The 24,170-nt window shown below is 39.7% G+C and overlaps 1 protein-coding gene across 3 annotated transcripts in view; it reads left to right on the top strand.

The window, feature by feature from the left end:
- STIM2 (stromal interaction molecule 2) overlaps positions 1–24,170 on the top strand; it is a 215,712-nt gene that overhangs the window by 106,392 nt on the left and 85,150 nt on the right. For all 3 annotated transcript variants that reach the window (XM_070398328.1, XM_070398313.1, XM_070398321.1), the window contains exon 2: positions 22,497–22,627. In XM_070398328.1, the coding sequence (XP_070254429.1) occupies positions 22,580–22,627 (48 nt within the window). In that variant the 5' untranslated portion in view covers positions 22,497–22,579. The remainder of the gene's footprint in view (positions 1–22,496; positions 22,628–24,170) is intronic.

Here is a 24,170-nt window from a genome sequence, read left to right as displayed (position 1 = left end):
TGCTTAAATTGGGGGGGCGGGTATCCTTTTTCAGCAGGAGGAGATGCTTTTGGCAGACAAAAACACATAAACCCTGTATTTGGACTGATAGCCCACCATATGCGCTATACTGCCAAACCAGTCGTTAAAAAATTGAATCACTTTCTTATACCTTACACCAAACAGCTGTTGCCCTTAAAACCCCTCCTCAGCCCCCACCTTATGTTCTGCCTTCGCAGTTCACCCAGATTTGGTTCTGATTGATCGGTTTCTATGCCAGTCAGCATCTCTGGGCCTATCTCTGGGACCGATCGTAGAGGCGGGGCTGATCAGCAGCCACCCCAGGCTGCTGATGAGCGGGCTGAACTGCTGACCTCTGGGAGAGAGAGAGGCTTGACTGCTGGCAAGGCCTGGAGAAAGAAGCAGGGTCTGATCACCCTGCTTTTCTGATCACCCTGCTTCTCGGTGCCTTGACAGCAGCCGCTGCCGCTGCTGATCAGCCCTGCCTCTCTTTCTCTCTCAGAGGTCAACAGTTCAGCCTGCTCACCTGCTGTGCGCACAGCCTGGCGTTAGGTCCAGGCTGCTGTTGAGCGGGCTGCACTGCTGACCTCTGGGTCTGATCACCCTGCTTCTCTCTCCTGGCCTTGCTAGCAGCCGCCGCCACTGCTGCTGATCAGCCCCACCTCTCTCTCTCTCTCTGAGAGGTCAGTAGTTCAGCCCCCTCGCCTGCTGCACGTGCAGCCTGGCATTTGGTCGAGCCTTCAGTCGTTTTGGCTGTTATGACCCTGGCTCTATATATATAGATTTGAGCACCTGTGGGTTTTGGTAATCATGGAGATCTTGGAACCAATTTTCCTTGGATACCGAGGGCCTACTGTAGTTAAGTTTTTGGGAGTCAAAAGTTACAAGTAGATTTACTACTGTGTGGGAGGGTCCGTGTCACTAAATCCTGTGTTGTTCAAGTGTCAACTATATTTTCTTTTCCCATTGCATAGTCACCCTGGTAAAAGACTATAGATTAATTTGTGGAGGCTAGGAGAAAGAATAGTGCTGTGAAGGGAGGGGGTCGACGCACAAATGAAAATACTATACAAGAAATACGAATTGAGAAGGCATGGGGGGCCAGGTGGAGACCTCTTTTTTGAAGAGGTACCCCATCTTCTTGCCTGGTCCTCTTTTTATTTACTTGAATACACATTTTCCCTTTAGCAATGCATACAGGCATATCAAAGGTAAAGTTTGGTAAACAGTAAAAGGGTTAGCAGGTTAGGGAATTGACTTGAGCCACCACTATCTCAACAATTGGTGCTTAACATCAGCCTTGCTAACGCCTGAGATCCATCAGCCTTCTGCGTTCCTTGGTGCACTGACAGTATTGGCAAAATTGTGGCTTCCCGCAGAATAGCAGTATGAATTTTGGCTATATAGCAGGGGCCCTTACTCAGGGAGCTCCATTGTTTTCTTTATTCAATGTATTTGTCTGTAAACTGGCTCAGGTTTGGGAATTTATTGAGGGGACTTGACTGTGTCTCAGTAATTCAAGTTAGTCTTCTCTTCACTTGACCTAGAACTCTTGCTTATCTAGATCAAGTAAGAATTTAGTAGACAGCCATCTGTTTCTCTTCTCGAGGCACCATGATTAACTAGCAAATGCCATAGGTCTCTGTGGGTCGGACTGCTCTGATTACTGTTTTCTCTCTGCTTTCGGTTATGGTGACCATGTCCACCTTGTATTTGGTGAATAAATACTGCCAGTTGCCCCCTGTCTCACAAGGATCCAATTATTCCCATTGCATTTAAGGATCCCAGTTGAGCATATTAAGCCTGAGCTTATCCTCTTGTTTCCCAACTTTATCCAGCACAGTCACCAGTGAATCTCAAATAGTTGAATAGTTGGTAGTTTGACAATGCTCTAAGATATCAATTGCATATTTGCCCACAACCTTGCTTTTTACAGGTATTTGATTAGGAGTAGTCAGTGGTTATATTTTGTATATCTCTATTGCAGTATCATGCCATGAACTGCAAGTGCCTTCTTTACTGGAAGTGAAGCGATTAGCACTTTTAAATCTAATCAGAGTAGAGAACCTATTTCAGAAACCACTTCAGAAAACTCATCCTTAAAATTATTTCCCTTTAGAACTACACTTGGTATCCAAATCAATATTAGTCAGGACTCTTTAGAGAAATAGAACAAGTATATATGTACACACACACACATACACACACACACACAGATTTCTTTTAAGAAATAGCCTAAGGAGATTGTGGGGGCTAGACAGCTTGAAGTTTGTAGGGCAGGCTGACATGTCACCATGACCACCATCATTATCAAGAAGTAGAACTACCAAAACCTTCACAAAAACTCCCTTCCTTTATGTTCACCTTCGATGACAAATTACTGCCGAAGGTGTCATTACTTTTGTGGCAATTATTTCCTTTCTTTTTACTTTTACCATTTTTGTATGTATACCTAAATGTTATTTAATTTTGTCTTGAACTATATATTAAAAGAATCATTGTATGTACTTTAAAAATATTTTTATTGCTTTCAGAGAGGAAGAGAGAGGAAGAAAGAGATAGAAACATCAATGATGAGAGACAATCATTAATTGGTTGCCTCTTGCACGCTGCCCACTGGGGACCAAGCCTGCAACCACGGCATGTGACTGAGAATGGAACTATGATTCCATTGCCCCCACTCCCCTGTATTGATCAGCTTTCAGAGTAATGAGTTGGTGCTCGAGCAATCTACAGAAGACACCAATGAGGTGTCCCTCCCCTGTTATTTTCTGTGAATCATTTTGAATTTATGGATTTTTAAAAAAAGGTATGTTATGCTTTCCAATGACATTTCCTTTAAAATTACACTTTCTACCTGTCGGTATTTAGAAATGTAGTTGATTTTTGTATATTGGTCTATTAAACGCAGCGGCCTTACTAAATTCTTGTTTTAGTTATATTTATTTTTAGATTTTTATCCTCTGCAGATGGCATTTTTTTATTCTGACTTTTAAGACTTTATTCCTTTCATTTCTTTTTTTACTGTAGTAGTATAGAACTCTAGGACTATTTGAATAGAAATGAAATAATACAACCCTCCTCTGGTTCCTCACCTCAGAGGCTGTGTTTTTAATATCTTACTATTAAGAATGTGGTTTGCTATAGTTTCTTTTTATTAGACTAAGGATGTTTCATCATGTCTTATTGTCTGATTTTATGGAATGCAATTCTGCATTTTCCCCATGATCATATGAGTTTTCTACCTTTAATCTGTTTATGAATTACATGAATTGATTTTCTAATGTTGAACCAATCTTCCATTTCTATAATAAACTCAACTTTGTCGCGATGTAGTTTGTTGGATTTAATTTGCTAATATTTTCAGATTTTTACATTTATGTTCACTAGTGAGGTTGGCTTTATAATTTTCATTTTTAGTTCTCTTTTCTTAACTTTGGTACTAGTGTTAAGCTAGTACCAAAATAAAATGAGTTGAGGAAGTTTCTTCTTTCTATTCTCTGTAAAAGTTTATGTTAAGAGTGGAATTCCCTTTTTCTTGATTATTACTAGAATTCACTAATAAATCCATCTGGGCTTGGAATTTTCTTTGTGGGAAAAATTTCCAGATGATTTGTATTTTAGTTCTTTGAAGAATGTAAAGTAAAAGTAATATCTTCCTGTGATGACAAGCTACTAGTTTTAAATGAAAAATTCAGTTGCTGATTAATTTTTACTGAATGGTTTGAGTAAAAGCTCATTTGTCTTTATTTTCTGAGCTATATCCTACATACTTTTTGTCTGTAAATAATTACAAATTATATTGAATACAATTGCAAATTATGTTGAACACAATTACAATTTTTAAAAATAGCTTACCTATTATACAGGGTGGGGCAAAAGTAGGTTTTCAGTTGTGAGTATGGGGAATACAGTTTATTCTTGTATTATTATTTATTAATTATTGTATTATTTTCCATATGAACAACTATAAACTTTTGCCTTTGTATTGTTTTAATACATTTATCTAAATTTATGTTTTAAGCTTCTTCAGTTTGTAAGATTTCCTAATAATGAATATATAAGGAATGTTTAGAGGACTTTGAGTTAGGTATCCGGGTTTAACTTCTGGCTTTACCAGTCACTATCTTGGGTATATCTCTTACTTTCTGGGCCTCAAATTTGTCATTTGTAAAAAGAGTATCTACTTACATAGTTTTCAGGATGATAAACCGAGAAGTGCTTTATAAAACGTAAACTATATAAATGAAAGGTTTTAAAGATAGTGAAAGTTAGTGAGTTAGAAGGAACCTTTGAGATCTGTTTGAGCCCCTTCATTTTATAGCAAATAGAAGCTACTAGTGTATTGTGTATACAGTGCTGACTGCACAACCCAGACTTCCTGCTTCCCAAATCACTGGGCTTTTTCTGTTTTTCCTTTGTTCAAATTAAATACTAGGTATTTGAGAGAAACTGTGACTCTTTAGAAACATAGCTGAGTGTATCATTCCCAAGAGGTTAGGTAGAAAGGTACATGTGACTTTAGGGAGAAAAAGGAATTTTAAGACATTGGTTTCTTAAGTTACCAGTAATTAAAACTGCTGTCCAAGTAGTTATTGAAATTTTTTTTTCCAGAATTTAGACAAAGAGAGACTTGTTATACTTTTCAGGGATTAAAATTCATCTAATACTGTAAGAAGTAAGACCATGTGTGGTTGCTGCATAGCTTTGTACTTGAAATTCAGTTGAAAATTTTTTCTTTAAAAACCATTGCTTCAGTATAATTTTAGAAAAATTTTACCTTTTCTTTAACATGAAAACTCTTTAAGTAATAGTGTTTATAAAAAGTAGTTCCTTGAAATCTAATTTGTTTATTTAATTTTTTATTTTCTCTAGTCTTATTTTTTTCTAAATATAGAAAAAATTTTTTCCTTCAAGTTCGTAAGTTGATACCACTAATGGAAAGGTTTATTATTATTTGAGCTTTGGAGATTCAATATATGTATAGTATTTGTGGTGTCTTGTCCCCAGGAGGGGACTTCTTTTCTCTCTTTGTCACTGCTGCAGTATACTGGAGATCTTGGCCTGTACCCCACTCTTTACTCCAGCATTGCTTCCTCACCCCCTTCCTCTCCCTAAGGTATAGTACATATTTCAGTTGTTAGTCCTTATCTCCAGTTCTGTTGTTTACTCTCATTTAAGAATTACCTCTTAACTTCCTTTCTTACTCTTCCTCTCCTAGGAAGTTTGTTTCTTGTGAAATGATGAGACACATAGGGACACATTAAAGGGAGGAATCCAGGTTTGCTGAGGCAATTTAAAAATCCCAAACATCTTTGTAGAAAATATGTATCCCATATTTTAGATGAATTTGTAAAGTTTACTTAAGTCATTTTAATCCCACTTGTATTTTTTAGAGGTAATACCTTCAAATGCTACATTTGTGAATAGTTACTTTGAATAAATGTTTCTAAGAACTGAGGCTGTTTTTATTTTGTTTAATACTAATTTCTATGAGGATTCAATAAAGATTTATTTAAAGTTAATTATAATTTTGTTGACTTAAAGATCAGATTTAATATTAGGTTAGCTGTTGTAGAGGCTTGTGACATTTTTTCTCTCTGAAAAACAGGATATTTTCTTTCTTTGTTCTTTTTATTGAATCCAGGTAGGGAAAAGTGGGGGGGGGGGGGGGGGGGAGAGACAGAGAGAGAGAGAGAGAGAGAGAGAGAGAGAGATATTTATATGAGAGAGATACATCAATTGGTTGCCTCCTGTACATGCCCCAACTGGGGATTGAACCCACAACCTAGGTATGTGCCCTGACCAGAAATCGAACCCATGACATTTTGGTGCATGGGATGATGCTCCAACCAACTGAGCCACACTGTCCAGGTCATGGCCATTTTTTTTTAAGTAAATGTCATTACAGATACTCCTCAACTTACAATAGGGTTATGTCCCAATAAACTCATTGCAGATTGAAAATATTGTAAGTAAAAAATGCATTTAATATACCTAACCTACCAAACTTCATAGCTTTGTCTAATTTACCTTTAACATAACACTTACATTAGCCTATAGTTGGACAATTATCTTAAGTTTCATCTCAAGAGTAATTGCCTGCCTCTTTTGACCAGAAGCAGTAGACACGGGTGTTTTGTAGACATGATGAATGTGAAAACACAAAACACAATATCCAAAAAATGCAGAAAAACAGTACACTGTAGAGTTACCCTTGTGATCGCGTGGCTGAATGGGAGCTGGGTTTGCTGCCTCTGCCCAGCATCACACGAGACTATCATTCTGCCTATTGCTGGCCCAGGAGAAGATCAAAATTTGAAATACAGGTTCTACTGAATGGGTATTGCTTTTGTATCATCATAAAGTCGAAAAATTGTAAGTCAAACCATCAAGTCAGGCATTGTCTGTGCATGTATTCCCATCACAAAGGTGGAACTTGTACCTACCATAGAGAAGGTTTAATTGCTTTATATAATAAACTAGAGGCCCGGTGCACGAAATTCGTGCACTGGGGATGAGTGGGGGGTCCCTTAGCCCAGCATGTGCCCTCTTGCAGTCCGGGACCCCTCCCTTGTTACTGCCCAGCTGCTTGCTGCTTCCTACCACTTGGCTTGCTGCTCCTTAGTGCTGCCACAAAGGCCTCGGGTCTGCTGGGTGCCAGGCCTGCCGGTTTGTGTCTCTGATACCCCCAGCAGCCCCAGCACCAAGGTGGCCGGCCTTGGAGCTGCTGGGTACAGGCCACCTGTTGCGTGTTTGTGTCTTCTATCAGGCCCCCAGCAGCCCCAGCACCACCTAAATAACTTAAGGGAAACTTTATTTAGTCTTCTTTTAAAAGCAATCTAGTTTAAAAATGAGTTGCAGTTAAGACAGAACAAAGAACATGGTAACTAAGAGTGAGATAGACTGACAGAGGAGAGGCTGGGCACTGGTCAGGGGCTTACATGCCAACTGTTCTCCACCTGGGAAATGATGTAAAATCGGTTTCTTTAGTTTTCTGCTTAATGGTCTTCTCCAGCACTGAGGTCAGAGGAGCTGCCTTCCAGGCCATAGGCTGCTTCTCAGAGTCGAAAATTTCCCCATAGGCCTCTGCCTAGGACAGGACCTCTGAACCCCCAGGGTGCATAAACACACAGGGCTTCCATCAGGCTCCGCTGATCCAGGGGCCAGGAGGCCTCTCGGCTCCGCTGATCCAGGCGGCGGGAGGCCTCTCGGCTCCGCTGATCCAGGGGCCGGGAGGCCTCTCGGCTCTGCTGATCCCCGGGCCGGGAGGCCTCTGGGCTCCGCTGATCCAGGGGCCGGGAGGCCTCTCGGCTCCGCTGATCCCCGGGCCGGAAGGCTCTCGGCTCCGCTGATCCAGGGGCCGGGAGGCCTCTCGGCTCCGCTGATCCCGCGGCCGGGAGGCCTCTGGGCTCCGCTGATATCGGGGGCGGGAGGCCTCTCGGCTCCGCTGATCCCGCGGCCGGGAGGCCTCTGGGCTCCGCTGATATCGGGGGCGGGAGGCCTCTCGGCTCCGCTGATCCCCGGGCAGTGAGGCCTCTCTGCTCTGCGGCTTCAGGGCTGTTTGGCTTCGCTCTACCGCTTGGAGCCTGAGTTTGCAGATTAACTGTCATCTTTTAGCTTCTACTTGAAACATTATATCTTTTGGAGCTGTTGCTTCAGGAGCTCAGAGCCCTGCAGCTGCAGGCGGGAACCTTGGTTTTCTCTATCGCTGGGACAACCAAGCATCCTGTTCTCAGCCGCCATCTTGGCTGACAGTTAATTTGCATATACTCACTGATTATCCAATGAAAAGGGTAGTGGTCGTACACCAATTACCATGTTTCTCTTTTATTAGTGTAGATGTTATTTTGTTGCTGTTTTTAGGTTCTGTGGGTGTTATTAGCTGCACTACAGTTCTATAGGTATTTTAGAACTATATATATTTTTTTACTTATTTTTTTTTTAATTGCTCTAGGAACACATGATGGTGAGTATTTTATGCTAATTTTGCAGCTGAGGAAACTAAGAACCAAAGATGTTATGAGGTTTGCTGAAGATTACATGGTTAGTAAATAATGGAATTGATATTTGAGCTCAGGTCTGACCCCAGTTGATGGTGGTTTGATTATTTAGGGAGAATGTGGGTTGATAGATAAGCAGTTACCTGCAATTATGGTAGTTATGCACAAAGTGACCTAGGAATGGAGAATAGGAAATATCTGTTAGGAAGGTTTTATAGAGGTGAATCACTGGAGAAGTGATTCTTCAGGGATCATCAGAATGGGCCTTGTATTTTGTGCTGTGCAATTTGGGCTTTATCCTTTGGAGGATTGGGAGGTACTAAAGTATTTCATTAGGAGGGACGATATGACCAGCTTCATATTCTAAAAAGATATGGCGGCCATAAAAGGGGATAAATTTGTAGTGTGGTGTGGTACTCACGATAGGGAGACCATTACAGGAAAGCTGTGGGAGAAGTGATGATGGCAGTGGTGGAGATAAGGAGAAAAGGGAATTGGATTTGAGCTCTTAATAATTAGACAGTATACAGATGTTCTCACTTATTTCCCTTCCCTGTCAAAAATACTGAGATTTAAAGGTTTGTGTTTAGAAGAGAGACTCAGTTCTGATCACCTTCAGATTGCTGATCTGGAAAGAACTTGCTCTTAATTGCTAAGAGTTTAGCCACATTTAGTATAGAAATTATATTTTTAGTTACAAAGCCATTGAACTTTAGATGGAAGTGAAATATATGCCTGGATTATGCTAATAATGTAAATAAGACTTTTCAGTAACACAGGCACATATTTCAGGAAGCAAAGCTAATATTACTTAAAATGAGCAGCACTGTTTTATGAATGACTTCTTTCATTCCATTCTGGATCATTCTAAATAATTTCTTAGAAATTTCTGATTGAGTTCTGCAGGCAGGAAGAATGCAGTAATTGTCAGTCTTTTTGACAACGTGCCCTCCTAGGCAAATTTCTGCCTATTTGATGCCACCCTGCATTTTGTCTTTTCTTTGTATCCTGAGCTGGAAGGGAGCTATTGCAGTGTTCCAATCTGTCATGTGGTAGGTGGAGTTTCTTGGATTATCTGTAAGAACAGTCTTCCTATTGTTAATGAGGTCAAAAAAAGTTTATAATAATAAGAGTTTAGTTTTTAATATCTAATCAATCAGAAATTTCGATTGCATATGTAGATGTATCTTTCTCTAAAATGACAAAATGCTAAGAAAATGATATTTATCTTTTTTTTTGAGAGAATTGAGGATATTTGCAGGGGCGTGATTATAATGAGTGGCCATGGATTTTGAAGGTAGAGCCAACAGATTTCCCGAGCTTGGATAGGATGTATAAGAGAGGAGTGTAGTCAAGAATGACCTTAGAGTTTTTTGCTCTGAGCAGTTGTAAGTATGGAGTTAAGTGCCTGGTACTTTGTCACATTCGATGGTTTGGTAATATTTTGTTGCTTGTTCCATATAAATAAAGTAGAAGTTTCAGGCCCCGGCCGGTAGCTCAGTTGGTTAGAGCATCATCCCAATATGCCATGGTGTGGGTTCCAACCCTGGTCAGGGCACATGAAAGAATCAACCAATGAATGCATAAATAAGTGGAATAACAAATTGATGTGTGTGTGTTTTTTTCTCTCTCCTCCTTCCACTCTCTCAAATCAGTAAATCAAAAAAAGAGAAAAGTTTCTAGTATAATTTAGCTAGGTAAATGTAAATGGAAATCAGCTTAATTTACGACCACTCATTACATTTTTATATTGATGCACTCATTCAGTAAATACTTATTGAGTGCTTGCTATGTTCTAGGCCAGTGGTTGCCAACCTTTCGGACCTCATGGACCACCAGTAGTCCACGGACCACCGGTTGGCGACCACTGTTCTAGGCAGTCTAGGTGATGGGAATATAGCACTGAACAAAACTCATGGTTAAATCAATAGCTTACATTGGTTTTAGTTCAAATTGAGAAATGATATTTTGGAAAATTTATGAAATAAAAGGTAATATTATATTTCAATCAATGAATATATTTGTATTGAGCTGCTAAATAACTAGTTCAGTTAAGATATATATTAGGCCAGTTTTATATCTTTAGTGCTCATTCTCCAGGAACTTACATTATCACACAGTTATTTTTAGGCCACAATTATTTAAAATAATTTAAAGTACTAATGGCTTATTCTAAAACAATAAGATTAAGTTTAAGGGTTAATGAATTAGAATTTATTTTATATTTATGGAACATATGAGAAAAACCTTTTTCTTTACTGGACATGATATCTCATTTGGATCAGAAATGATATTCTGCCAGTTACTTTCCTAAGTTTACATCCATTCTAAATGGAAAAAGTTACACTATTTTTAAGAATATACAGAAAACATTGCACATGTTTTGGGATAATTTTATGGCTAATTCATGAGTTCCATGAGTTTTGAACAGTGGCAGAGTTGTTGGAATAAATTTATATACATTCCTAAAGAGAATTATTTGAATCTGAAGGACAATTTTAATTTGTGTGTATTTTTGATATATTAGTTAAATAATTCCATTACTTTAGTGTTATCGTCAGTAAAATAGGATGTTTAGAGAGAGAGAGAGAGAGAACACCTAAAAGTTGATGACAATAAATCGTTTCTACTGAAGAGCTGAAGTAAATACTGTCAGAAAAATGACATTATTCAGGAGTATCTTAGTTTACCATACTTATTATAAACAATATTTGCTACATATTAGACATCTCCAGTAGCCTCTGAACTTCCTTCACTGTTAACTTACATATTTTAAAGCAGAAACAGGTGCTATAATCACATGATGTGAAAAATCATGTGAAAAGGATAGAAAAGACTATATTGGAGAATGAAGTTATTGATCCTCAGAGTTAGGTGTCAGTTCTTTCATAAACTATTAAAGGAATGCTTTGCTTGATTCTGCTTTTTGCTTGAAGGCCTTTTGCAGATTGCTAATAAGTACTGACATCCTCAGTTTCTCTCTGCTGTTTTGGATATATTAAAGAGGCTATTTTTTTTTTTTTTAATTCTAGGAAGCTATTTTCTTTAAAATTCAGAGACACCATTATAATATTTTCTGATTTGGTCTTTTAATTATCAATAAAGATTTCAATAAGCTTTGTTAACTACATTACTTTGGAATCCTGTGTGTTGAAAGTTGAATTTGCAAAACTTTAATAGAGGATTTTTATGAGACTTTTCCCTCCCCAAACAAAGACAAACCAAAGCAAACCAGTGCCTGTTTTTGAATGTTACATAGTATATATAGGAAAAAGGATTGGCTGGCTGCTTGTTTTTACATTATATAGGTGGTTCCCAATTTAGAAGTATTTGATTTACAAATGTCCTAAACATCAAGTCTGGTTGTGACCTCATTTATCTGCCGTGACCATTATCACATTGCACATATGCCTGACTCACCCTGCTTCCATCCAGTGAAGCATAGCTTTGTGTGTTTTTTCTGTTATTATGTAACAAATGGTACATGGACTGGGAATTACCCCTTTTTGTTGCTGAGACCAAATTGGAGGGGCAATGAACTCTGCTTCCCAGCTGGAAACACAAATTTTGTTTTCACTTAGAAAGTTAAGAATTTCCTAAAATAATTGTTTGAACAAATAAGCACATAGCAAAACTTATATCTGAATGAGCCTTTTGTTTTTCAAAATAGTAATCTTTGGAGATCATATACTTGGAGTAAGTACTGCTTTTAATGAACCTGCTTTTAGGTAGAATTTCTTGTTTGGAATTTGCTTTCAGAAATTCTCTTAAAAAAGATACTGATTTTAGAGAGGGAGGAAGGGGAGAGACAGAGAAACATCGATTGGTTATGTCACATACGTGCCCCAATGGGAGTGAACCTGCAACCTAGGTATGTGCCCTGACTGGGAATCGAACCCGTGACCTTCTGTTGCATGGGACGATGCTCCAACCAACTGAGCCACATCAGCCAGGGCTTGGGTATATTTTAAACAGGGAAGTCTGATTCTTTTGATAGATTGTGGGATATAGGGGAAAATTAAGTTCTTTGCATTTGTACAGACCTGGGTTGAATTTCAACCAATGATTAACCAGTTGTTTAACCCTGGGCAAATTACTACCTATGAGAATCTTGGTTTATTCATCATGAGAAGCAGCACCATGATCCTAAAGGTACAGTGTGTTGAGAGACATTTAGATAACCAAGTAAAGCACCTGATATATAATAGTTACCCAATAATGCTCTCTTCCCTCTTTCTTCTCTTTGTATTTTAGGGGTATTTGGTTTTGGAATCAGCCACAAGATATTTAGAGTTAAGTTTAATTAAAAACATTATATTTTTGATATCTGTTAAGGTAGTAGTAATATAATGGAAAGGCTAGACTTAAATTTCAGGAGATATAGCATTGAACTCCTACTGTGCCATTTATTAGCTAATTCCTACTTTACCTTTACCTTCAGCACTTTACCTTTCTGGGTAATTATAATAGGCTATCTTTTGGGTGTTGCTTATTGTGCTCCAAATATGTGCTACATACTACGTTAGGTGATGCATAGTTTAATTCTGTAACAGTCTTGCAAGGCTGCTATTAAATAGCTTTACTGAGGTTATACAATAAGTGACAGGAAGAGAACGAATTAAAGGTCTTTTCTTCCCACTATAGACTTCTGTTATCTGTCAAATTGGGATATTAATGTCATTTTATGTAATTGTTAAGTTCTTGCACTGAGAAATGTGTAACAGCGTCATGCTCTTGAATCAATGCCTGGCAGTAGCAACAACATTCTCCTTATATCAATACTTGTATTGATATAGGTGGGATAATATTAATGATCTTTGTTCATTATAGCTTTTTTCTTTTTTCATTATAGTTTGTTTTGTGGTAATATGTATAATGGAATTAACTATTTTAAGGGTAAAACTCAATGGCATTAAATACATTCACATTGTTATAGTTGTTACTCTGAATTATCATATTATTCCCTCCAAATTAAAAATAAGCAAAGCTATTCCATTACTCTGTGCACATAATGTTGCTAATCAAAATGTTAGTGGCATGAGGTACTGTCTCAGAAGAGGCCTGGATTCTTAGAATCCTGATTCCTTGTTAATTTGGTCAGGTTGCTCCCAGTTGCGCATGTCAGTAAGATCTTTGCCCAGAAGTTGGGAATTGCTTCTGTGATTCTATGTGTGTGTGTTTGTATGCCCAAATTCTTCTTTTTTATTTAAAATATTTTTTATTAAGTTTTTATAGCATCCTGGGAAACCAGGATCCAGTAAATAATTGTATTCATGAACCTGTTTACTTTTTTTTGATACCTAGTCAACAGTATTTTATCACATATGACAGATGCAACAATGTTATAAACATACTAGAGGCCCGGTGCACAAAAATTTGTGCACTCGAGGGGGAGGGGGGATCCCTCAGCCCGGCCTGTGCCCTCTCGCAGTCTAGGACCCCTCAGGAGATAATGACCTGCTGGCTTAGGCCTGCTCCCGGGTGGCAGAGGGCAGGCCCAATCCCTAGGTGCAGCCCCTGGTCGGGCTCAGAGCAGGGCCGATTGGGGAGTTGGGGTGCTGCCCCCTGTCATGCACAGAGCAGGGCCCATCAGGGGGGTTGGGGCTCCGTACCCTGTCACACACCGAGCAGGGCCGATCAGGAGGTTGAGGAGCTCCCCCCTGTCACGCACAGAGCAGGGCCCATCAGGGGGTTGGGGAGCTCCCCCTGTCATGCACAGAGTAGGGCGGATAGGGGCGTTGGGGCACCGCCCCCTGTCACACACAGAGCAGGGCGGATCAGGGGGTTGGGGCGCTGCCACTGTCACACACAGGGCAGGGACGATGGGGAGGTTATGGCTCTACCCCGTCACACACAGAGCAGGGCCCGTGGGGGGCGGGGGTTGGGGCGCCTCCCTCTATCACCCACAGATCAGGGCCGATCAGGAAGTTGGGGCGCTGCACCCTGTCACACACAGAGCCGCAGGGCGATCAGGGGTTTGGGGAGCTCCCCCCTATCAAGCACAGAGCAGGGCTGATTAGGGGGTTGGGGCGCTGCCCCCTGTCACGCTGATCCCAGTGCCGGGAGGCCTCGCGGCTCCGCTGATCCCGGTGCTGGGAGGCATATTACCCTTTTACTATATAGAATAGAGGCCTGGTTCACGGGTGGTGGCCGGCTGGTTTGCCCTGAAGGGTGTCCTGGATCAGGGTGGGGGTCCCCACTGGGGTGCCTGGCCAGTCTGGGTGAGGGGCTGAGGGCCGTTTTCAGGCTGGCGGGTGACTGAAGCTCCCAACCACTCCTTTTTTTCTTTTTCTTTTTTTTATTCTGGGCCAGCTTTATCTCTGAGGCCTAGGCTGCTGAAAGCAGGTTTCTGGCCTTTGTTTACCTTCTGTATTTGATACAATGTTGCGATCCGGCTGGCTGAAGCCTGGCTGACTAACACAGGTTTCTGGGGTTTTGTTTAGCTTCTATATTTGTTACATAGTTGCTTAGAGTTGCAGCTGAGAGGCCGGCAAGTCAGGCGGGGAACGTTGCAGTCCGCCCTCACTGGAGCAAGCAAGCCTCCCTGTTAGCTTCAGTGCATGGCTGCCAGCCGCCATCTTGGCTGGCAATTAATTTGCATATCGCCCTGATTAACCAATGGGAAGGGTAGCGGATGTACGGCTAATTACCATGTTTCTCTTTTATTAGATAGGATTGATATCTAGGAGTTTATAGTATAAAACACAATGGAAAAAATTTGGCAGCTGTCAATAAATATAGAGATAAATACAGCCACATAAATATTCCTCTATTTACATACATTGAAGGAACATATTGGTTAACCATGCATTTATAAATGTAGATATTTTTTGGATAGAGGAATGTGTTGGTAAATGAATTGCATATCACAATAGTATTGAGACAGAGGCATTACCTTCTGTCTTCTACTAGTACCTTTAATGAGGCTCTTTGAGAAGACCAGCCGGAACTTCTTCAAGTGGCAAGGACATTATGCTTTGTATGGGTGGGGGAATCAGTGGGAATGAGATGTTTAGAAGATGATAAATTGAAAAATGTCCCTGGGAAGTGGGAAGGGACCTAAGCAATTGAGTTTGTATTGGATAGTCTATTTAAAACATTTGGAAGGTATAGTTAAACTTAGCAGTTTTTTTAAAAGTATGTTTTGATTTTAAAGAAAAAGGAAGGGATAGGGAGAGATAGAAACATCAGTGAAACATCCATTGGTTGCCTCCTGCATGCCTGAGACCCAGGCATGTGGCCTGACCAGGAATTGAACCAGTGACCTCTCGGTGCATGGGTCGACTCTTAACCACTGAGCCACACCAACCAGGCAAAATTAGCAGTTTTTTAGGGAAATTTTTAGCTACGAATAGGGGAAACTTCTTTCTTTTCACAAGAGTACAGACTAATTAATAGGTACTTTTTAATACAGAATGATTAAAGAGATTCAAACCTTAAAGAGGCTATCATCAGACAAGCGTTTTCAAAGTAAAGGCCTTCATTTTTGTTCAGTATAATACTTTCTCTCTGTTACTTTTGCCACAAATAGATACTTTTGTAGTAGTTTACTTTTGTAGCCTTCTATTGGTAAGGTCTGTCTCCTTTAACTGTTGAAATTTTCAAAAGTTTGAGTTAATATTAGGGATTCTAGAGTCCTCTAGATGTGCATTTTTATAGCATCCAGTTATAGCATTGGATATGCTAGTTACAACTTTCCCTTTCTCATTTGTTCTGCCACATAATGTGCTCTCAATAAATGTTACCATATTTTAGATGTCTACTATATACCAGATAATGTCATAGATAATAGGTTGAAGTTCACTTCTTAAAAAAAGTATGCAGCAGCCTATATTATTTATTAGATTTTTTGAGAAATAGTCATTAATCAAACTATATACTAGCTGTTGGTGGTATGCTAGACATTGAGAATAAAAGGGAATAAAACAGCCTCTGCCCAAGAGAGGATATCAGAAGAGAAAGAAGACTTTTTTTTTAGTTTGAATTGCATTGTTGGTTATTGAAAACTGACACCAAAGAATTATCTCTGAAGATTTTAGAAAAAAATTTACTTTCAGAATTTTCAGATTGGAGTATTTTATTTGATAAATGCTTGAACTATTAATGGAAGTAATAAACACAAATGATATTTATTTTAAAATGTTCTCTCAGAAGTAATAATTAAGAAAATCCTAATCATGAGACTCATAAATAGTTTTCAGTGTGTAAGCCAAGTTCTTGGCAGTATATGATGTTGCTCATTGTTAACGGGCTACAGTCATTGGTCTGTGATTAACAGTCAGCTGAATCCCCTTCTTTTGATCTTTTCTGCATGAAATTTGCTGACCTTAATGGTATTGTAGGAAAGACTGGATTTACTTTTTCAGCTTCATTTATTTCTTAAGCTATTATCTTCTTGGGGTTCTGAACTGTATCTCCTACATATAGTAATTGATTGGGATGAAAAAGCATAGAATGTGGCATAAATATATATCCCTCTAGTGAAGGCTAAATGGAATCACATTTGACACATTTTTAAACTTGATGTTGTTTGATCTGGCTCAGCTAAATAGAAGAGAAATGTATCTTTGTTTCACCTGCACTTTTGGGCCCCAAAGTGTCAGTAAAACTTGACTCCTTTAGCTACATTCAGTTGTCACTTCAGCTTGACCTTTTCTTTCTATCCTCACTGCCAGATTACAGTTTATATTATATTACTTTCTGTCTGGTTGGTTGGGATGAAGGCATTGTTGGGAACAAACATTTAATTTAAACTGACTATATGGGAAAGTTTTTGAATTGAAAGCACGACACAAAATATAAGTTGAAATTTCTCTCTGTTACTTTTATTATCATGTTACAGTCATATTTAAAAATCATGAGTAGCATCATTTAGACTCCTCTTTCTGAGGTTTATTGTGTCTCCCTGACAGATAGCCCCAGGCTATCTTTCCTGATTTATGCCTTACTACTGCTTCACCTGTCACTTACTAGTGTTTTCTTCCTTTTAGGAATACTAGTGGCATAGCAGAGGACAGTTCTTTGTTAAGTCGGACTGGGCATAAAAGGGAATAAAACAGCTTCTGCCCTAAAGTGGATATCAGAAGAGAAAGAAGACTTTTTAAAATTTGAATTGGGTTGTTGGTTGTTGAAAACAGGGTCAGTTAACTTAACATCCTTGGCCTTCCCACCCCTCCACTAAATGCCAGAAGCAGCAGCTGGAGGAGAGGTGAGCAGGAGGAAGAAGGGAGGAGCACTAAATAGCACTCTCAAGAGAACCAACACAAAATATAAGCCAGCCTACTCTTTATGGATCCCAGAGCTTATCTTTTTGTTGTTGTTCTGCTTTCTCTTTTTCTAACCCCCCACATATTTCTCTTTTCTAATGCCACTCAAAATGCAGTTACTTGTATGTAAAAGTCAGGTATGATTACTTATTAGATGTGGTAATCTATAATAATAAAAGCATAATATGCTAATTAGACCAGACAGCCAAACAACCTTCCGGATGTCCTTCTGGACAAAGCCACCGCGGCGGGGGCCAAGGGCAGTTAGGGGTGATCAGGCAGGCAGGCGAGCAGTTAGGAGTGATCAGGCAGGCAGGCAGAAGCAGTTAGGGGCGATCAGGCAGGCAGGTGAGCGGTTAGGGGCGATCAGGCAGGCAAGCGAGTGATTAGGAGCCAGCGGTCCCGGATTACGAGAGGGATGTCCAACTGTCGGTTTAGGCCCAATCCCGATAAACCAGCAGTCGGACATCCCCCGAGGGGTCCCGAATTGCGAGAGGGTGCAGGTCAGGCTGAGTCCCCCCGCATGAATTTTGTGCACCGGGCCTCTAGTGTATAGTAATAATATACATATACTGTATAATACTTGTACTAATGTCTAGTAATCAATAAAACAGGTTTAGACCTTGTCCTCATAAAGTTTTATCTTTATGCTAACGCATAAGAGACTTGAGGAAGACCGTCCTAAATATTTTAAATTTTCCTTCAATTATTTTTGCTTAACATGTATATTTTGTTCAAGAAATACTTAAACAGTAATATTTGACCATGAATAAATAGGTTTTAAACCTTAAGCTCTAAGAGGCCATTGAATCAGAGGAATAATGTTATTAGATTTCTACTAACTACTTAGATTTAACTTTGGTGCCATAAAGAAGTGAGGAGTTTTATTGTCAGTTTGTACATCTTACTTTTCCAGTTAGCCAAGTAATTTACTGAAAAGTTTTTCTCTTCCATACATTTATATTAAAGACTAGGGATGTAATTCAGTAAGCATATATTTTTTGAGCATTTATTATGTTCCAGACACTGCTCTAGGTACTTGGGAAAGAGTAATGATCAAAACAAAGTCTGTGGTCACATTATTGCATTATAGTGGAGGAATTAGGCAGTAAGCAAACAAAGACATAATATAGTATGCTGTGATAAAGTGTTATGAAGAAAAATAAAACACGTAGTGAGTAAAAGGGAAGGCTGTTTTTGATAAGGAAGTAGGATGGTCTGTGAGAAGAAACACTAGAGTTGGACTGAAAGGCATTATCCAGCCATGGGTATACTTGGGAGAAAACAGGGGCAACTGTAAGCAGGGGCTTTCAGTGAGTAATTTACTAATATTTTTCTTCTTTATTGTCACTTTAGGATAATCTGTCAATATTTTCTCTTAATTATCTAATCAAATGGGGATAATAATGCCTACTTTATAGACAAACTAAAATGAATTGATAATGTGGGGGAAGAAGAAACTTTCCTCTATCCTTCATGGTTTTTTTTGGCTGGTCTAACAATTAAATCTACATGAGACAGATTAACAAGAGAAAATAAGAAATCCATGAGAAATTTAGAGACAAAAAGAGAAAATGAGTTACATAAGACATTCTGAGCTAAGGATGAGGTAACATACCTTGGGGCTTCAGCAGAAGGTCATTCACAAGATAATAAGGAGAGCAGATGTTCAGTAATTAGAAATTTGCCCTGCCCTATAGATAGGTCATAAAAATTAATTCTGCTAATAACTCTTATTAGAGGCAAGGCCTCACATTTAAATTTCTTCAGGGAGAGGTAAAAGTTTCTTGTGAGTCCACAGGTTCTCTATGTCTTTCAGTTTAGAATAATCCACATACCAAGGTAGCATATCTTAGGCAGGCTTGTTCTAAACACCTTCAATAGTTATTGTCATTATTTTGTTAGTACAATAACTTTTAGCAGCTTATGTTCTTGCTTATACATATCTTCCTAGCAGACACTTGTTCACCTTTCTAGAATCAACATAAATATCACGTTCTTCTTTAAGCTTTTCTTGCTATGCATATAGACAGGACTATTCCCTTAGTCTTGCCACCACTATATATTTATTACATATCTGTCATTACATCTGCCATATTTAACTTTGTTTTTACTTTTGTATACCTGGTGTCTAACCTAGAGTGTGGCATTTATGTATTTGCTAGATAAATAACTTGTATTCAGAAATTAATTTATTTGGCTTCTTATCTATATATATAAAAGGCTAATATGCAAGTTGTTCCCACAGGAGTTCCATTGGGAGACTGGAGTTCGCTCCCTCTCTATGACATGCGCTGACCACCAGGGGGCGGCGCAGAACAAAGGAAGGCCCTGGCCGGCAGCCGGAAGGCCCCAGTTGGCCCTGATTGCTGGCCAGGCCTAGGGACCTTACCCGTGCATGAATTTTGTGCACTGGGCCTCTAGTATTTATATATATTTAAACCATGCAACAAATATGTCAGTCTATGTGGGAATGATATACTTGTTAGAAAGGTTTGTTCAAGGGAGTGTGAATTGAAGCGAAGACACATCATTATCAAAAGGAAGAGAAATGTGACAAGTATAAGTTTGTATTCTAGATTGTGAATATCATTCCTGAAGTGTCAAATGATCCCCTTCCCTGGGGCACATTTATGTTTCTTGGTTCTCTCAGGTCCTCAACCAGGTCCTGGTAATATGTAGGATAGCAAAACTTTATTCTTCTCTGACACTAGTGACACCCATTTATGTTTATTCTACTGATCCTGGAGCATGAGTTGGTACTTAAAAGACTTGGTTTGTATCTCAGTACTGTCATTTTTAGGGTTGGAATCTTAAACCTGTTACTCATGAGTCTCATTTTCTCATCTGAATATTAGAAGTAATGTGTACCTCACACTGGGTTGTAGGGATTAAATTATGTACATAAAATGGCATTGGCTTCTAGAATGTAGTAGGTGCTTCTTATTAGGTTAAATCACTTTAATTCATTTGCCTATTTCTGCATAATCAGACTGAGCATCTGCCTTTAAGTAGAGGAAAACAACCTGGAATTTAACATTGGTATTGATTGCTGACTTGAGTTAAGTTTTATTCTGTTTAGTTGATTAATTTTTTCTCAGTGGAAGGTGTTGGCCTTGATCCAGAGAAAAGACAGAGATGTTCAGAGTATAATGCTAAAAATATATATCAAGCCATGTTGCATTTACTAGTAACACAAGGTTAGGGCACTGAGGGTGGAAATTTGTCTTGGTTGTCATATTGGTGCCCCACACCAACAAGGGCCCTGACATATTATAGGCACTCCATATCATATTTAAAGGAACAGGAAAATCTGTTTGGAGGGGGGAAATGGTCTGATATGGAGTACCCTAGAAGCCCAGTGCACAAAATTCATGCACTGGAGGAGCGTTTCCCTCAGCCCAAACTTCACCCTCTCCAATCTGGGACCGCTTGGGGGATGTCTGACTACCGGCAGTCAGACATCCCTCTCACAATCCGGGACTGCTGGCTCCCAGCCGCTCACCTGCCTGCCAGCCTGATCATCCCCTAACCACTCACCTGTCAGCCTGATCAATGCCTAACTGCTCCCCTGCCGGCCTGATCGCCCCCAACTGCCCTCCCCTGCAGGCCTGGTCGCCCCTAACTGCCCTCCTCTGCTGGCCTGGTCGCCCCCAACTGCCCTCCCCTGCTGGCCTGGTCCCCCCCAATGCCCTCCCCTGCCGGCCTGATCGCCCACAACTGCCCTCCCCTGCTAGCCATCTTGTGGCGGCCATCTTGTGTGAGGGTGTGACAGTCAATTTGCATATTACCTCTTTATTATATAGGATGGTGTGCACTGATGCATTTTGGGTAGCTAAGGTAGATGTCTAAGAGATGTTGGCAAAGGAGAACAATTTTGTTATTTTAGCCATTGTTTTTGTAGCCATTATACCTGATTCATTTAGGCACAGATCTTCATAATGGTTCATATATTTTAAAGAAATTTAAGTCAGTAATTTGAATTAAAATGATCATTTGTGCTGAATTAAGCTAGGAAGGAAACTAAGAAAGGAATGTAAAAGACTTGAGAACAGGTATTGGAGTTCAGAATTCCCAACTATTCTAAGTTAGGAAATAAAATTTTATGTGGAGAAATTAATTACTCTTGTCATATCCTCAACACCTGTCTTTTCTTTCCTTCTGCTACTGTAACTTGGCCAAGCACCAAACCCTACAGCAGTAGTCTTTATCCATTACCTCTTCCATTCCTTGGAGGCATGGACAGCTGAGTACTTCCAAATTACTGTACTCTGTCTGACAGCTGTGCCTCCAGCTTGTCTATTTTACACTGTCACCAGAGATATTTCTATAACCAGTCTGATTGTGTTAGTCCTCTCCTTCAAATTCTTTATGGGCTTCTTATAGTCTTCAGGATTAAAAATCAAAATTCCTTAGTATGGAAAATCACTTTTAGAGATACAGCCTCTTGTTATCAGTTTCATACCTGATCTTTTGACTCTTTTCCACATGTATTCCAGATATATTAACTAGTTGCATTTCTCTGAATGTTGTTTTCATGCCACTGAACATATGATGTTTCTTTTTCCAGGCATACTTTTCTCTCTTTCCTGGTGCAACAACTAACAGGTCATTTAAAACTCCCCGAGGTTACCTCTAGGAAACTTCTGACATTTCTTTCCCAGTCCGGGTTAAATAGTATCCTATGACTAATGTTTTCAGTGGTACCTAACCCAATATATTATCCACATACCTTCTTTCTCACTAGACTGTGAGCTTTTTGACTACTGGATATTCTTATTATCACTTTAGCTTATAATCTTGTCACTGGTTTGCACACTATAGAAGTCTAGAACTTTAGTTAATGTATGATAGTTAATTTATCAGAGCCCCAAATGTGCCCAACCAAGTCCTGGATATTATGAACAATTGAGCAAAAGAAGAATATTGTCCCAGCCCTGTTCATAATTAATTGTGTGGATAAAATGATTCATAAAATAAATAGAGATTAATAAAGTACAACATTAAATGAGGTCTTACGTAGAATGGTTTGAGAATAAGGATATTATTGAAAATTTCAAATCCCTTGGCGTTTCATATCTGCTCTTATATCTATTGGTATAACTTCTGGTTGTAGTTTGACTTAGTTTGAAATTTAATTTGTTGGGTTTAAAAAATATTATACCTTCTAAGGATAGCCTGGATTTTGGTATGGCAAGTTAGTAATTGTTCTTTGTTCTATTTTCAGATCCCTGCCTGTCATTGAGTCCACCATGCTTCACAGAAGAAGATAGATTTAGTCTGGAAGCTCTTCAAACAATACACAAACAAATGGATGATGACAAAGATGGTGGAATTGAAGTAGATGAAAGTGATGAAGTAGGTGGAAAAATGTTTTCCCTGGCATTCTCATAACACACAATGAAGTTTTAGTCTTAAATTTTCCCATTGTTACTCGTATGACTCAACTCCGTCAACATCTTTTGTTTTTCTCTTTATATTTTAATTTTACCCTTTGTATTTTGCCTTTTTTTTTTTCCTTTTTTTCCTTCATGTGTATATCAAATTTTCCCAGTTTTGTAAGAATCCTTACTTTTATGTTCCTGGATTTCTCAAATATATATTTTATTTTGGCTCTATCAGTTATCTATTGCTGCTTTACAAACCACCACAAAATTTAATGGCTTAAAATGACAACAGTTTATTATTTTTTCTGATTTTTCTGGGTTGACTGGGCTTAGCTGGGCACCTTTTCTGTTCCCCTAGGTATGGGCTGAGGTCACTATGGCACTTCCACTCAGTTTGAACTCTGCTGGGGCTGGAATATTTAAGGTGACTCTTATCATTCAAGGTCTCTCTCCATGTGACCTCTTATCATTCAGGAGTCTAGCTCAAGCTTCCTCATAGTATGGCAGCTGGCTTCCAGGTGTCAATGTTGCAAGAAAACAAGTTCCCATGTAGAAGTGCTTATCATGCCTCTGCTTGCCAGAGGCTGTTAATATCAAATTGGCTAAAGCAAGTTTTGGCTAAGCTCAGAGTCTACATGGGAGAGGATTATATGAGGGCATGAATACCAGGAGATGTGATTTACTGGGGGGTCAACTATATAATTACTACTGTACTCATAGTACAATAAATAATGACTTATTTCTTAAGCATTGTTATCTACCCCCCCTCATCTGGTGTCCCTCTTAGTTTCTCCATAAAAGTTGTTTTCTTTATTCTGCTGTGGTCTAATCTATAATAATAAAAGTGTAATATGCTCATTAGACCGGACAGCCAAACGACCTTCCGCACGTCATTCTGGACATCCTTCTGGATGAAGCCTCGGTGGCAGGGGCTGAGGCAGAGGTGGTTAGGGGCGATCAGGCAGGCAGAGTGGTTAGGGGCAATCAGGCAGGCAGGCAGAGGGGTTAGGGGTGATCAGGCAGGCAGGCGAGCGGTTAGGAGCCAGTGGTTCTGGGTTGTGAGAGGGTGCAGGCCGGGCTGAGGGACCCCTCCCCCAATGCACGAATTTTGTGCACTGGGCCTCTAGTTTTAAATAAATCCCTTGGTTATTTTTCAGTCCTCTTTAGCCTGTTTATTGTATTTGTCACTGTTGAAATGTTTCTCTTTCAGTTTATATGATACTAAATTACATTATTTTGTATACTATTATCTAATACTAGAGGCCTGGTGCACGATATTTGTGCACCCCCGGGGGGCGGGGGCTGATCCCTCAGCCCAGATTGCGAGAGTGCACAGGCCATGCTGAGGGACCTGACCAGTGTACAATCGGGGCCGGGGAGGGATGCGGGAAGGCTCCAGGGTGTGTTTGGCCTGTCTCAGTCCCAATTGGCCGGACCCCAGCAGCAAGCTAACCTACCGGTTGGAGCGTCTGCCCCCTGGTGGTCAGTGCATGCCACAGCGAGTGGTTGAGCTG

Source organism: Myotis yumanensis, unplaced genomic scaffold (assembly GCF_028538775.1).
Source record: "Myotis yumanensis isolate MYYU_CA2020_CCGP unplaced genomic scaffold, mMyoYum1.0.hap1 SCAF_1, whole genome shotgun sequence".
NCBI lineage: Eukaryota > Metazoa > Chordata > Mammalia > Chiroptera > Vespertilionidae > Myotis > Myotis yumanensis.
This window is presented reverse-complemented; position numbering and strand designations above follow the sequence as displayed.